The sequence below is a fragment of the Schistocerca cancellata genome, chromosome 9, assembly GCF_023864275.1.
Source record: "Schistocerca cancellata isolate TAMUIC-IGC-003103 chromosome 9, iqSchCanc2.1, whole genome shotgun sequence".
In the NCBI taxonomy this organism is placed as follows: domain Eukaryota; kingdom Metazoa; phylum Arthropoda; class Insecta; order Orthoptera; family Acrididae; genus Schistocerca; species Schistocerca cancellata.
In genome coordinates this window covers 522200964-522215546 of record NC_064634.1, presented here as the reverse complement: position 1 = coordinate 522215546, position 14583 = coordinate 522200964, and the positions used below count along the sequence as shown (strand labels likewise).

At 54.7% G+C, this 14583-nt stretch overlaps 1 protein-coding gene and 12 non-coding genes across 13 annotated transcripts in view; all 13 read right to left on the bottom strand.

Annotated features, from left to right (window-relative positions):
* Positions 1-1326: 1326 nt before the first annotated feature.
* The window catches only part of LOC126101550 (uncharacterized), a 28128-nt gene continuing 14871 nt past the window's right edge, over positions 1327-14583 (bottom strand). The window contains exons 2-3 of the mRNA XM_049912188.1: positions 2183-2312; positions 1327-2011 (exon numbers count right to left, since the gene is read on the bottom strand). Coding sequence (XP_049768145.1) covers positions 1327-2011; positions 2183-2312 — 815 coding nt within the window. The remainder of the gene's footprint in view (positions 2012-2182; positions 2313-14583) is intronic.
* Positions 3344-3462, bottom strand: LOC126102770 (5S ribosomal RNA). The gene has a single exon (XR_007523044.1). It is a non-coding gene; the product is annotated as a 5S ribosomal RNA (ribosomal RNA).
* LOC126102066 (5S ribosomal RNA) lies at positions 4314-4432 on the bottom strand. Its single transcript, XR_007522760.1, has one exon. It is a non-coding gene; the product is annotated as a 5S ribosomal RNA (ribosomal RNA).
* LOC126102065 (5S ribosomal RNA) lies at positions 5294-5412 on the bottom strand. The gene has a single exon (XR_007522759.1). It is a non-coding gene; the product is annotated as a 5S ribosomal RNA (ribosomal RNA).
* LOC126101677 (5S ribosomal RNA) lies at positions 6267-6385 on the bottom strand. The gene has a single exon (XR_007522404.1). It is a non-coding gene; the product is annotated as a 5S ribosomal RNA (ribosomal RNA).
* Positions 7246-7364, bottom strand: LOC126102769 (5S ribosomal RNA). The gene has a single exon (XR_007523043.1). It is a non-coding gene; the product is annotated as a 5S ribosomal RNA (ribosomal RNA).
* Positions 8216-8334, bottom strand: LOC126102062 (5S ribosomal RNA). Its single transcript, XR_007522757.1, has one exon. It is a non-coding gene; the product is annotated as a 5S ribosomal RNA (ribosomal RNA).
* Positions 9196-9314, bottom strand: LOC126102092 (5S ribosomal RNA). Its single transcript, XR_007522783.1, has one exon. It is a non-coding gene; the product is annotated as a 5S ribosomal RNA (ribosomal RNA).
* On the bottom strand, positions 10174-10292 carry LOC126102768 (5S ribosomal RNA). Its single transcript, XR_007523042.1, has one exon. It is a non-coding gene; the product is annotated as a 5S ribosomal RNA (ribosomal RNA).
* Positions 11150-11268, bottom strand: LOC126101769 (5S ribosomal RNA). The gene has a single exon (XR_007522488.1). It is a non-coding gene; the product is annotated as a 5S ribosomal RNA (ribosomal RNA).
* Positions 12140-12258, bottom strand: LOC126102061 (5S ribosomal RNA). The gene has a single exon (XR_007522756.1). It is a non-coding gene; the product is annotated as a 5S ribosomal RNA (ribosomal RNA).
* Positions 13106-13224, bottom strand: LOC126102767 (5S ribosomal RNA). Its single transcript, XR_007523041.1, has one exon. It is a non-coding gene; the product is annotated as a 5S ribosomal RNA (ribosomal RNA).
* On the bottom strand, positions 14079-14197 carry LOC126102122 (5S ribosomal RNA). Its single transcript, XR_007522810.1, has one exon. It is a non-coding gene; the product is annotated as a 5S ribosomal RNA (ribosomal RNA).

Below are 14583 nucleotides of genomic sequence, written 5' to 3'. Positions count from 1 at the left end.
AGTCTATCCTGACGCGTTAAAATAGAAGGCAGGTCGTGTAAAAACATCTGCAAGGAGGCTTCATTCAAAGGTTGAGATTGAAAGAGATTAGAGTAGTGATCGTAAATTTCGTCCTGAATCACCCGGCAATCTGAAGTCCTAAGACCGTCACGCGTTATCCAGTCGGTGAATAAAAGTTTTTCACGCCGCAGACGGGCCCGTCGTAAATGATACAATGAAAGCGGTTCCTCCAAAGTGGGATCGAAAGGCCTGCTACGGACAACAGAGCCCTGTGCCTTCCGATGCAGATGGTTTAAAATCTTCGTCTTAATTTTCCGTAACGTGGGAAGGAGTTCAGGGCGGTCGGTAACCCGAGTAATTAAATCCTGTAAACAATCGCGATAGAAAGCGACCGTCATCACTTCCCAATGGGCCTTGTCACGACAGTAATTAATGAGCAGAGTACGAATAGCCGGTTTAGCGTGACGGAGCCACCAATCGACAGTAGAACCCGCCTGTGGGCGGCTCTGAAGAAGTTGGTGCCACAACAAATGCACCTGTTCGACAAGACTGACGTCATCCAAAACACTAACATTGAATTTCCAGTAGGATCGCGTACGTTCTGGGCGAACAGACGGAACATTAAAAGCACACAAATAACCACAATGATCCGAAAAAGCGACGGGAGCAACTTCTGCCTGCAAGATTTGAGCAGCGAGGTCCGGCGATATATAAAATCTGTCCAATCTACTATGCCCAGTAGGATAAAAATAAGTAAAACCTGTAGCAGTCGGACTAAAACAAAGCCACGTGTCCTCAAGTTTAAAAGTGTCAACTAAAGTTTGCAGTGCAAGACACTTATTCGCCGTCGGCTCCTGGTCGGCATCACGCAAGACACAATTAAAATCACCACCTAAGATGATCCGTCGGTGGTTTCGATGGAAGAGCTGACATAAATCATGATGGAAAAAAGTATCCCTCAGACGTTTATTGTCAGTTCCAGAAGGGGCATACACGTTAACAAAAAATATGTCGCAGATAACACATGCCAACCCTCGTCCATTCGGTAAAATTTCTACGTGTTTATACTCTAAACCGGGCGTGATTAAAATAGCCGTACCAAAGGTCGCTTCCGGATCAATATTAAGAATTACATTATAGGCAGTAAGATGCGGGACAACGTCAGCTGTTATTTCTTGAAGGAAAACCACATCGCAACGAGCAGATTGCAAAAAGTGTAAGAGGGCGTGAACTTTACGGTCACTTCGGATGTGATTGATATTAAGGGTGAGGACGCGTAACTGGTGGAATGCACGCGTCAGGGTGGACTCTGTAACTTAAGCGAAACTAGAAAAAGTGATCCTCCTCCACATCATCAGACCACTGCATGGTGTCCGAAGGAGCAGGTGCGGCGTCCGGAACGGGCCGGGAAGCGGGGGCGGTGGGCACCGACACAGGTGGACCGTGTACGAAAGGTGCGTCGCGACGCTCTTGGACCAAAGTATCCGTCAGTCCCTCAACCGCCTGGTCGAAGGTGACGTCGACGCCCTCAGTGGGCGCCGTTTTCGAACGCTTCTTTGACCTTTTACGCTTCGGTTTTGGATCGGCAGGGGCGGACTGAGTGGAAGCTTGGGACACCTCACTTTCGGCACCGCTAGCATCCGCCTCGCCGGCGGTGGACGGGCCCGGCTGTGACGGCAATTTCCGCTTGTCTGTCGGCGGGGCGGGGACTGAAATCGGCCGTGGTGACGCGACCAACATTTCAGAAGTCTCCGGAACGGGCACGTCCGAAACACTGACGGCTGGCAAATCAGCAATACGGACCTCGCGAGGGGTGTGATCGGCAGGTAAACTTTGTTCTGACACAACCGGGGGAACGACAACTGTGGGCGGAGTCACATTGTCAGACACAGGAGCCTCAGCTGCAGGAGCGGCAGAAACCGGTCGGTCGGGCGGGGTGATCGAGGGGGGTCCAACCAACGCGCCCGCATACGTGGAGGTATCAGCAGCTTCGCGCGGCAGCTGAGCCGGCCTGCGTAAAGTGCAGGTTTGTCGCAAATGATCTGTTTTGCCACACACGGAGCACGTCTGCGGCTGCCCACTATAGCTGAGGAAAGCGCGCGTGCCAGCAATGAGCAAATACGACGGTATATGTTTCTTCAAATCTACACGGACCGTCCGAACACCACTCAGAACCCGGTACCTAAATCCTGCAGGCCACACATCATTCTCCACACTAAGCACGGTGCCAAATTCTCCGAGTTTACGAGCAATGGCCTCATTTGGGCATTCGAACGGAACATTATAAACTTTCACATTTCGAATGCCGAAGCCTGCCGGCAGAATCAAAACATCAGACAAAGCACCGTCCACGTGCTTAAACTTCTTAACTCCACCACTTTCGGTAACAAGCTTGTCTACAAAATCCGCGGTCGGAAGTTTCAAAAATACAGAGTTTTGAATAAAGTCAAGCTGGATACCGATCAAATCAGATTCGGGAATACGCAATTCGGAAAATACCCATTCGTGTACATCAAAAGGCGACGGTCTAGCCGCGTTCCTATCAAAAACACACTGTACGGAGTTAGCACGATTCATAATAAAGCGTCAATAAACTTACAGGAACTAGTAGAGAAGAGAGAACGCTGCGAGGCGCAGCACCAAACACGCGACGAAGACACCGCCTGCAGCACACGAAGGTGTCAGCAGGCACGAGCCTAACACACGTCCGGCTGGGCGCGTGCAGCCTTCGACACTAGCAGAGGACGCATCTTGTCCCTGGTGTTCAGCGGAGGGCCTGTGCGGGGTGTGGCAGTGTCGTGCTGGAGGGCCCACTGGTAGCGATGTGGGCTTCCTCGCCTCGCCTCGCCTCGCCTCGCCTCGCCTCGCCTCGCCTCACACCAGGTGTCTGCGTAGTTTGCAGTGCATTCGCACCATTCCTATCCCTGTCCCTGTCCCCGTCCCGACTTGTCCCGACTTTGCTCGACTGCCGCTCGCTGCCGCTCGGGTCGTGGTCCATATGACAGCGCAAGCACGTCAAACGTCTGCGGGACGAGACGAGACGAGACGAGACGAGACGACTAAGGAATAAATTCGTGGTTACAAATCAAATTTGGAACTCTACACTCCTACACAACAATAGGCGGTGACGTATTTCAGAAATCACCTGCCGATTCGTACTGTTTTGTCGTTTTCAAAGTCTTCTTGGCAAGCTTGGTTAGCACATTCTCCCTCAAACTGAGTTAATTACTGCATTTTCGTACCATTACAGTAGTTTAAAAGGCTTAAGGAAGCATCTTTGTCACAACAGAAAGGTAGTTTGAAAATTGGGCTGGCGACATTACAAAAAAAAAAACAGGAAGGGAGCCAACAGCACCCGGGTTTCCCAGGCGGTCACCCATCCAAGTACTAGCCGGGCCCGATGATGCTTAACTTCGGTGATCGGACGAGAACCGGTGTATTCATCATGGTATGGCCGTTGGCGCTCATCTAATGTAGGAGCACGGCAGAATTCGCGTTCGGCTTTTCTCCCAACACACAAAATGTTAGTTTTCGGCCGCATTTGACGAAAGCGCTTCCTTCCGCAACCGCCAGTTCCTCGAGGACGGCGCGGGGAGGCGCGCCCGGCGTCCCAGCAGAGTGACGGCCGAATTGGCGGGCGCACCGCCGCGTGTGTGAGACGCACTGCTGCTCGTTGCACCCCCTGTCATTCGCTGGGCGCGTGTAGCCTTCGACACTAGCGAAGGACGCATCTTGTCCCTGGTGTTCAGCGGAGGGCGTGTGCGGGGTGTGGCAGTGTCGTGCTGGAGGGCCCACTGGTAGCGATGTGGGCTTCCTCGCCTCGCCTCGCCTCGCCTCGCCGCGCCTCACACCAGGTGTCTGCGTAGTTTGCAGTGCATTCGCACCATTCCTATCCCTGTCCCTGTCCCCGTCCCGACTTGTCCCGACTTTGCTCGACTGCCGCTCGCTGCCGCTCGGGTCGTGGTCCATATGACAGCGCAAGCACGTCAAACGTCTGCGGGACGAGACGAGACGAGACGAGACGAGACGACTAAGGAATAAATTCGTGGTTACAAATCAAATTTGGAACTCTACACTCCTACACAACAATAGGCGGTGACGTATTTCAGAAATCACCTGCCGATTCGTAGTGTTTTGTCGTTTTCAAAGTCTTCTTGGCAAACTTGGTTAGCACATTCTCCCTCAAACTGAGTTAATTACTGCATTTTCGTACCATTACAGTTGTTTAAAAGGCTTAAGGAAGCATCTTTGTCACAACAGAAAGGTAGTTTGAAAATTGGGCTGGCGACATGACAAAAAAAAAACAGGAAGGGAGCCAACAGCACCCGGGTTTCCCAGGCGGTCACCCATCCAAGTACTAGCCGTGCCCGATGATGCTTAACCTCGGTGATCGGACGAGAACCTGTGTATTCATCATGGTATGGCCGTTGGCGCTCATCTAATGTAGGAGCACGGCAGAATTCGCGTTCGGCTTTTCTCCCAACACACAAAATGTTAGTTTTCGGCCGCATTTGACGAAAGCGCTTCCTTCCGCAACCGCCAGTTCCTCGAGGACGGCGCGGGGAGGCGCGCCCGGCGTCCCAGCAGAGTGACGGCCGAATTGGCGGGCGCACCGCCGCGTGTGTGAGTCGCACTGCTGCTCGTTGCACCCCCTGTCATTCGCTGGGCGCGTGCAGCCTTCGACACTAGCGGAGGACGCACCTTGTCCCTGGAGTTCAGCGGAGGGCCTGTGCGGGGTGTGGCAATGTCGTGCTGGAGGGCCCACTGGTAGCGATGTGGGCTTCCTCGCCTCGCCTCGCCTCGCCTCGCCTCGCCTCGCCTCGCCTCTTCTCACACCAGGTGTCTGCGTAGTTTGCAGTGCATTCGCACCATTCCTATCCCTGTCCCTGTCCCCGTCCCGACTTGTCCCGACTTTGCTCGACTGCCGCTCGCTGCCGCTCGGGTCGTGGTCCATATGACAGCGCAAGCACGGCAAACGTCTGCGGGACGAGACGAGACGAGACGAGACGACTAAGGAATAAATTCGTGGTTACAAATCAAATTTGGAACTCTACATTCCTACACAACAATAGGCGGTCACGTATTTCAGAAATCACCTGCCGATTCGTACTGTTTTGTCGTTTTCAAAGTCTTCTTGGCAAACTTGGTTAGCACATTCTCCCTCAAACTGAGTTAATTACTGCATTTTCGTACCATTACAGTTGTTTAAAAGGCTTAAGGAAGCATCTTTGTCACAACAGAAAGGTAGTTTGAAATTTGGGCTGGCGACATGACAAAAAAAAAACAGGAAGGGAGCCAACAGCACCCGGGTTTCCCAGGCGGTCACCCATCCAAGTACTAGCCGTGCCCGATGATGCTTAACCTCGGTGATCGGACGAGAACCTGTGTATTCATCATGGTATGGCCGTTGGCGCTCATCTAATGTAGGAGCACGGCAGAATTCGCGTTCGGCTTTTCTCCCAACACACAAAATGTTAGTTTTCGGCCGCATTTGACGAAAGCGCTTCCTTCCGCAACCGCCAGTTCCTCGAGGACGGCGCGGGGAGGCGCGCCCGGCGTCCCAGCAGAGTGACGGCCGAATTGGCGGGCGCACCGCCGCGTGTGTGAGTCGCACTGCTGCTCGTTGCACCCCCTGTCATTCGCTGGGCGCGTGCAGCCTTCGACACTAGCGGAGGACGCACCTTGTCCCTGGTGTTCAGCGGAGGGCCTGTGCGGGGTGTGGCAATGTCGTGCTGGAGGGCCCACTGGTAGCGATGTGGGCTTCCTCGCCTCGCCTCGCCTCGCCTCGCCTCGCCTCGCCTCGCCTCGCCTCACACTAGGTGTCTGCGTAGTTTGCAGTGCATTCGCACCATTCCTATCCCTGTCCCTGTCCCCGTCCCTGCTCGACTGCCGCTCGCTGCCGCTCGGGTCGTGGTCCATATGACAGCGCAAGCACGACAAACGTCTGCGGGACGAGACGAGACGAGACGAGACGAGACGACTAAGGAATAAATTCGTGGTTACAAATCAAATTTGGAACTCTACACTCCTACACAACAATAGGCGGTGACGTATTTCAGAAATCACCTGCCGATTCGTACTGTTTTGTCGTTTTCAAAGTCTTCTTGGCAAACTTGGTTAGCACATTCTCCCTCAAACTGAGTTAATTACTGCATTTTCGTACCATTACAGTAGTTTAAAAGGCTTAAGGAAGCATCTTTGTCACAACAGAAAGGTAGTTTGAAAATTGGGCTGGCGACATTACAAAAAAAAAAAAACAGGAAGGGAGCCAACAGCACCCGGGTTTCCCAGGCGGTCACCCATCCAAGTACTAGCCGGGCCCGATGATGCTTAACTTCAGTGATCGGACGAGAACCGGTGTATTCATCATGGTATGGCCGTTGGCGCTCATCTAATGTAGGAGCACGGCAGAATTCGCGTTCGGCTTTTCTCCCAACACACAAAATGTTAGTTTTCGGCCGCATTTGACGGAAGCGTTTCTTTCCGCAACCGCCAGTTCCTCGAGGACGGCGCGGGGAGGCGCGCCCGGCGTCCCAGCAGAGTGACGGCCGAATTGGCGGGCGCACCGCCGCGTGTGTGAGACGCACTGCTGCTCGTTGCACCCCCTGTCATTCGCTGGGCGCGTGTAGCCTTCGACACTAGCGGAGGACGCATCTTGTCCCTGGTGTTCAGCGGAGGGCCTGTGCGGGGTGTGGCAGTGTCGTGCTGGAGGGCCCACTGGTAGAGATGTGGGCTTCCTCGCCTCGCCTCGCCTCGCCTCGCCTCGCCGCGCCTCACACCAGGTGTCTGCGTAGTTTGCAGTGCATTCGCACCATTCCTATCCCTGTCCCTGTCCCCGTCCCGACTTGTCCCGACTTTGCTCGACTGCCGCTCGCTGCCGCTCGGGTCGTGGTCCATATGACAGCGCAAGCACGTCAAACGTCTGCGGGACGAGACGAGACGAGACGAGACGAGACGACTAAGGAATAAATTCGTGGTTACAAATCAAATTTGGAACTCTACACTCCTACACAACAATAGGCGGTGACGTATTTCAGAAATCACCTGCCGATTCGTACTGTTTTGTCGTTTTCAAAGTCTTCTTGGCAAACTTGGTTAGCACATTCTCCCTCAAACTGAGTTAATTACTGCATTTTCGTACCATTACAGTAGTTTAAAAGGCTTAAGGAAGCATCTTTGTCACAACAGAAAGGTAGTTTGAAAATTGGGCTGGCGACATTACAAAAAAAAAAAAAACAGGAAGGGAGCCAACAGCACCCGGGTTTCCCAGGCGGTCACCCATCCAAGTACTAGCCGGGCCCGATGATGCTTAACTTCGGTGATCGGACGAGAACCGGTGTATTCATCATGGTATGGCCGTTGGCGCTCATCTAATGTAGGAGCACGGCAGAATTCGCGTTCGGCTTTTCTCCCAACACACAAAATGTTAGTTTTCGGCCGCATTTGACGAAAGCGCTTCCTTCCGCAACCGCCAGTTCCTCGAGGACGGCGCGGGGAGGCGCGCCCGGCGTCCCAGCAGAGTGACGGCCGAATTGGCGGGCGCACCGCCGCGTGTGTGAGACGCACTGCTGCTCGTTGCACCCCCTGTCATTCGCTGGGCGCGTGTAGCCTTCGACACTAGCGAAGGACGCATCTTGTCCCTGGTGTTCAGCGGAGGGCCTGTGCGGGGTGTGGCAGTGTCGTGCTGGAGGGCCCACTGGTAGCGATGTGGGCTTCCTCGCCTCGCCTCGCCTCGCCTCGCCGCGCCTCACACCAGGTGTCTTCGTAGTTTGCAGTGCATTCGCACCATTCCTATCCCTGTCCCTGTCCCCGTCCCGACTTGTCCCGACTTTGCTCGACTGCCGCTCGCTGCCGCTCGGGTCGTGGTCCATATGACAGCGCAAGCACGTCAAACGTCTGCGGGACGAGACGAGACGAGACGAGACGAGACGACTAAGGAATAAATTCGTGGTTACAAATCAAATTTGGAACTCTACATTCCTACACAACAATAGGCGGTGACGTATTTCAGAAATCACCTGCCGATTCGTAGTGTTTTGTCGTTTTCAAAGTCTTCTTGGCAAACTTGGTTAGCACATTCTCCCTCAAACTGAGTTAATTACTGCATTTTCGTACCATTACAGTTGTTTAAAAGGCTTAAGGAAGCATCTTTGTCACAACAGAAAGGTAGTTTGAAAATTGGGCTGGCGACATGACAAAAAAAAAACAGGAAGGGAGCCAACAGCACCCGGGTTTCCCAGGCGGTCACCCATCCAAGTACTAGCCGTGCCCGATGATGCTTAACCTCGGTGATCGGACGAGAACCTGTGTATTCATCATGGTATGGCCGTTGGCGCTCATCTAATGTAGGAGCACGGCAGAATTCGCGTTCGGCTTTTCTCCCAACACACAAAATGTTAGTTTTCGGCCGCATTTGACGAAAGCGCTTCCTTCCGCAACCGCCAGTTCCTCGAGGACGGCGCGGGGAGGCGCGCCCGGCGTCCCAGCAGAGTGACGGCCGAATTGGCGGGCGCACCGCCGCGTGTGTGAGTCGCACTGCTGCTCGTTGCACCCCCTGTCATTCGCTGGGCGCGTGCAGCCTTCGACACTAGCGGAGGACGCACCTTGTCCCTGGAGTTCAGCGGAGGGCCTGTGCGGGGTGTGGCAATGTCGTGCTGGAGGGCCCACTGGTAGCGATGTGGGCTTCCTCGCCTCGCCTCGCCTCGCCTCGCCTCGCCTCGCCTCGCCTCTTCTCACACCAGGTGTCTGCGTAGTTTGCAGTGCATTCGCACCATTCCTATCCCTGTCCCTGTCCCCGTCCCGACTTGTCCCGACTTTGCTCGACTGCCGCTCGCTGCCGCTCGGGTCGTGGTCCATATGACAGCGCAAGCACGGCAAACGTCTGCGGGACGAGACGAGACGAGACGAGACGACTAAGGAATAAATTCGTGGTTACAAATCAAATTTGGAACTCTACATTCCTACACAACAATAGGCGGTCACGTATTTCAGAAATCACCTGCCGATTCGTACTGTTTTGTCGTTTTCAAAGTCTTCTTGGCAAACTTGGTTAGCACATTCTCCCTCAAACTGAGTTAATTACTGCATTTTCGTACCATTACAGTTGTTTAAAAGGCTTAAGGAAGCATCTTTGTCACAACAGAAAGGTAGTTTGAAATTTGGGCTGGCGACATGACAAAAAAAAAACAGGAAGGGAGCCAACAGCACCCGGGTTTCCCAGGCGGTCACCCATCCAAGTACTAGCCGTGGCCGATGATGCTTAACCTCGGTGATCGGACGAGAACCTGTGTATTCATCATGGTATGGCCGTTGGCGCTCATCTAATGTAGGAGCACGGCAGAATTCGCGTTCGGCTTTTCTCCCAACACACAAAATGTTAGTTTTCGGCCGCATTTGACGAAAGCGCTTCCTTCCGCAACCGCCAGTTCCTCGAGGACGGCGCGGGGAGGCGCGCCCGACGTCCCAGCAGAGTGACGGCCGAATTGGCGGGCGCACCGCCGCGTGTGTGAGTCGCACTGCTGCTCGTTGCACCCCCTGTCATTCGCTGGGCGCGTGCAGCCTTCGACACTAGCGGAGGACGCACCTTGTCCCTGGTGTTCAGCGGAGGGCCTGTGCGGGGTGTGGCAATGTCGTGCTGGAGGGCCCACTGGTAGCGATGTGGGCTTCCTCGCCTCGCCTCGCCTCGCCTCGCCTCGCCTCGCCTCGCCTCGCCTCGCCTCACACTAGGTGTCTGCGTAGTTTGCAGTGCATTCGCACCATTCCTATCCCTGTCCCTGTCCCCGTCCCTGCTCGACTGCCGCTCGCTGCCGCTCGGGTCGTGGTCCATATGACAGCGCAAGCACGACAAACGTCTGCGGGACGAGACGAGACGAGACGAGACGAGACGACTAAGGAATAAATTCGTGGTTACAAATCAAATTTGGAACTCTACACTCCTACACAACAATAGGCGGTGACGTATTTCAGAAATCACCTGCCGATTCGTACTGTTTTGTCGTTTTCAAAGTCTTCTTGGCAACCTTGGTTAGCACATTCTCCCTCAAACTGAGTTAATTACTGCATTTTCGTACCATTACAGTAGTTTAAAAGGCTTAAGGAAGCATCTTTGTCACAACAGAAAGGTAGTTTGAAAATTGGGCTGGCGACATTACAAAAAAAAAGAAACAGGAAGGGAGCCAACAGCACCCGGGTTTCCCAGGCGGTCACCCATCCAAGTACTAGCCGGGCCCGATGATGCTTAACTTCGGTGATCGGACGAGAACCGGTGTATTCATCATGGTATGGCCGTTGGCGCTCATCTAATGTAGGAGCACGGCAGAATTCGCGTTCGGCTTTTCTCCCAACACACAAAATGTTAGTTTTCGGCCGCATTTGACGAAAGCGCTTCCTTCCGCAACCGCCAGTTCCTCGAGGACGGCGCGGGGAGGCGCGCCCGGCGTCCCAGCAGAGTGACGGCCGAATTGGCGGGCGCACCGCCGCGTGTGTGAGTCGCACTGCTGCTCGTTGCACCCCCTGTCATTCGCTGGGCGCGTGCAGCCTTCGACACTAGCGGAGGACGCACCTTGTCCCTGGAGTTCAGCGGAGGGCCTGTGCGGGGTGTGGCAATGTCGTGCTGGAGGGCCCACTGGTAGCGATGTGGGCTTCCTCGCCTCGCCTCGCCTCGCCTCGCCTCGCCTCGCCTCGCCTCTTCTCACACCAGGTGTCTGCGTAGTTTGCAGTGCATTCGCACCATTCCTATCCCTGTCCCTGTCCCCGTCCCGACTTGTCCCGACTTTGCTCGACTGCCGCTCGCTGCCGCTCGGGTCGTGGTCCATATGACAGCGCAAGCACGGCAAACGTCTGCGGGACGAGACGAGTCGAGACGACTAAGGAATAAATTCGTGGTTACAAATCAAACTTGGAACTCTACATTCCTACACAACAATAGGCGGTGACGTATTTCAGAAATCACCTGCCGATTCGTACTGTTTTGTCGTTTTCAAAGTCTTCTTGGCAAACTTGGTTAGCACATTCTCCCTCAAACTGAGTTAATTACTGCATTTTCGTACCATTACAGTAGTTTAAAAGGCTTAAGGAAGCATCTTTGTCACAACAGAAAGGTAGTTTGAAAATTGGGCTGTCGACATGACAAAAAAAAAAACAGGAAGTGAGCCAACAGCACCCGGGTTTCCCAGGCGGTCACCCATCCAAGTACTAGCCGTGCCCGATGATGCTTAACTTCGGTGATCGGACGAGAACCGGTGTATTCATCATGGTATGGCCGTTGGCGCTCATCTAATGTAGGAGCACGGCAGAATTCGCGTTCGGCTTTTCTCCCAACACACAAAATGTTAGTTTTCGGCCGCATTTGACGAAAGCGCTTCCTTCCGCAACCGCCAGTTCCTCGAGGACGGCGCGGGGAGGCGCGCCCGGCGTCCCAGCAGAGTGACGGCCGAATTGGCGGGCGCACCGCCGCGTGTGTGAGACGCACTGCTGCTCGTTGCACCCCCTGTCATTCGCTGGGCGCGTGTAGCCTTCGACACTAGCGAAGGACGCATCTTGTCCCTGGTGTTCAGCGGAGGGCCTGTGCGGGGTGTGGCAGTGTCGTGCTGGAGGGCCCACTGGTAGCGATGTGGGCTTCCTCGCCTCGCCTCGCCTCGCCTCGCCTCGCCTCGCCTCGCCTCGCCTCGCCTCTTCTCACACCAGGTGTCTGCGTAGTTTGCAGTGCATTCGCACCATTCCTATCCCTGTCCCTGTCCCCGTCCCGACTTGTCCCGACTTTGCTCGACTGCCGCTCGCTGCCGCTCGGGTCGTGGTCCATATGACAGCGCAAGCACGGCAAACGTCTGCGGGACGAGACGAGACGAGACGAGACGACTAAGGAATAAATTCGTGGTTACAAATCAAATTTGGAACTCTACATTCCTACACAACAATAGGCGGTCACGTATTTCAGAAATCACCTGCCGATTCGTACTGTTTTGTCGTTTTCAAAGTCTTCTTGGCAAACTTGGTTAGCACATTCTCCCTCAAACTGAGTTAATTACTGCATTTTCGTACCATTACAGTTGTTTAAAAGGCTTAAGGAAGCATCTTTGTCACAACAGAAAGGTAGTTTGAAATTTGGGCTGGCGACATGACAAAAAAAAAACAGGAAGGGAGCCAACAGCACCCGGGTTTCCCAGGCGGTCACCCATCCAAGTACTAGCCGTGCCCGATGATGCTTAACCTCGGTGATCGGACGAGAACCTGTGTATTCATCATGGTATGGCCGTTGGCGCTCATCTAATGTAGGAGCACGGCAGAATTCGCGTTCGGCTTTTCTCCCAACACACAAAATGTTAGTTTTCGGCCGCATTTGACGAAAGCGCTTCCTTCCGCAACCGCCAGTTCCTCGAGGACGGCGCGGGGAGGCGCGCCCGGCGTCCCAGCAGAGTGACGGCCGAATTGGCGGGCGCACCGCCGCGAGTGTGAGTCGCACTGCTGCTCGTTGCACCCCCTGTCATTCGCTGGGCGCGTGCAGCCTTCGACACTAGCGGAGGACGCACCTTGTCCCTGGTGTTCAGCGGAGGGCCTGTGCGGGGTGTGGCAATGTCGTGCTGGAGGGCCCACTGGTAGCGATGTGGGCTTCCTCGCCTCGCCTCGCCTCGCCTCGCCTCGCCTCGCCTCGCCTCACACTAGGTGTCTGCGTAGTTTGCAGTGCATTCGCACCATTCCTATCCCTGTCCCTGTCCCCGTCCCTGCTCGACTGCCGCTCGCTGCCGCTCGGGTCGTGGTCCATATGACAGCGCAAGCACGACAAACGTCTGCGGGACGAGACGAGACGAGACGAGACGAGACGACTAAGGAATAAATTCGTGGTTACAAATCAAATTTGGAACTCTACACTCCTACACAACAATAGGCGGTGACGTATTTCAGAAATCACCTGCCGATTCGTACTGTTTTGTCGTTTTCAAAGTCTTCTTGGCAAACTTGGTTAGCACATTCTCCCTCAAACTGAGTTAATTACTGCATTTTCGTACCATTACAGTAGTTTAAAAGGCTTAAGGAAGCATCTTTGTCGCAACAGAGAGGTAGTTTGAAAATTGGGCTGGCGACATTACAAAAAAAAAAACAGGAAGGGAGCCAACAGCACCCGGGTTTCCCAGGCGGTCACCCATCCAAGTACTAGCCGGGCCCGATGATGCTTAACTTCGGTGATCGGACGAGAACCGGTGTATTCATCATGGTATGGCCGTTGGCGCTCATCTAATGTAGGAGCACGGCAGAATTCGCGTTCGGCTTTTCTCCCAACACACAAAATGTTAGTTTTCGGCCGCATTTGACGAAAGCGCTTCCTTCCGCAACCGCCAGTTCCTCGAGGACGGCGCGGGGAGGCGCGCCCGGCGTCCCAGCAGAGTGACGGCCGAATTGGCGGGCGCACCGCCGCGTGTGTGAGACGCACTGCTGCTCGTTGCACCCCCTGTCATTCGCTGGGCGCGTGTAGCCTTCGACACTAGCGGAGGACGCATCTTGTCCCTGGTGTTCAGCGGAGGGCCTGTGCGGGGTGTGGCAGTGTCGTGCTGGAGGGCCCACTGGTAGCGATGTGGGCTTCCTCGCCTCGCCTCGCCTCGCCTCGCCGCGCCTCACACCAGGTGTCTGCGTAGTTTGCAGTGCATTCGCACCATTCCTATCCCTGTCCCTGTCCCCGTCCCGACTTGTCCCGACTTTGCTCGACTGCCGCTCGCTGCCGCTCGGGTCGTGGTCCATATGACAGCGCAAGCACGTCAAACGTCTGCGGGACGAGACGAGACGAGACGAGACGAGACGACTAAGGAATAAATTCGTGGTTACAAATCAAATTTGGAACTCTACACTCCTACACAACAATAGGCGGTGACGTATTTCAGAAATCACCTGCCGATTCGTAGTGTTTTGTCGTTTTCAAAGTCTTCTTGGCAAGCTTGGTTAGCACATTCTCCCTCAAACTGAGTTAATTACTGCATTTTCGTACCATTACAGTAGTTTAAAAGGCTTAAGGAAGCATCTTTGTCACAACAGAAAGGTAGTTTGAAAATTGGGCTGGCGACATTACAAAAAAAAAAAAACAGAAAGGGAGCCAACAGCACCCGGGTTTCCCAGGCGGTCACCCATCCAAGTACTAGCCGTGCCCGATGTCGCTTAACCTCGGTGATCGGACGAGAACCTGTGTATTCATCATGGTATGGCCGTTGGCGCTCATCTAATGTAGGAGCACGGCAGAATTCGCGTTCGGCTTTTCTCCCAACACACAAAATGTTAGTTTTCGGCCGCATTTGACGAAAGCGCTTCCTTCCGCAACCGCCAGATCCTCGAGGACGGCGCGGGGAGGCGCGCCCGGCGTCCCAGCAGAGTGACGGCCGAATTGGCGGGCGCACCGCCGCGTGTGTGAGACGCACTGCTGCTCGTTGCACCCCCTGTCATTCGCTGGGCGCGTGCAGCCTTCGACACTAGCGGAGGACGCACCTTGTCCCTGGTGTTCAGCGGAGGGCCTGTGCGGGGTGTGGCAATGTCGTGCTGGAGGGCCCACTGGTAGCGATGTGGGCTTCCTCGCCTCGCCTCGCCTCGCCTCGCCTCGCCTCG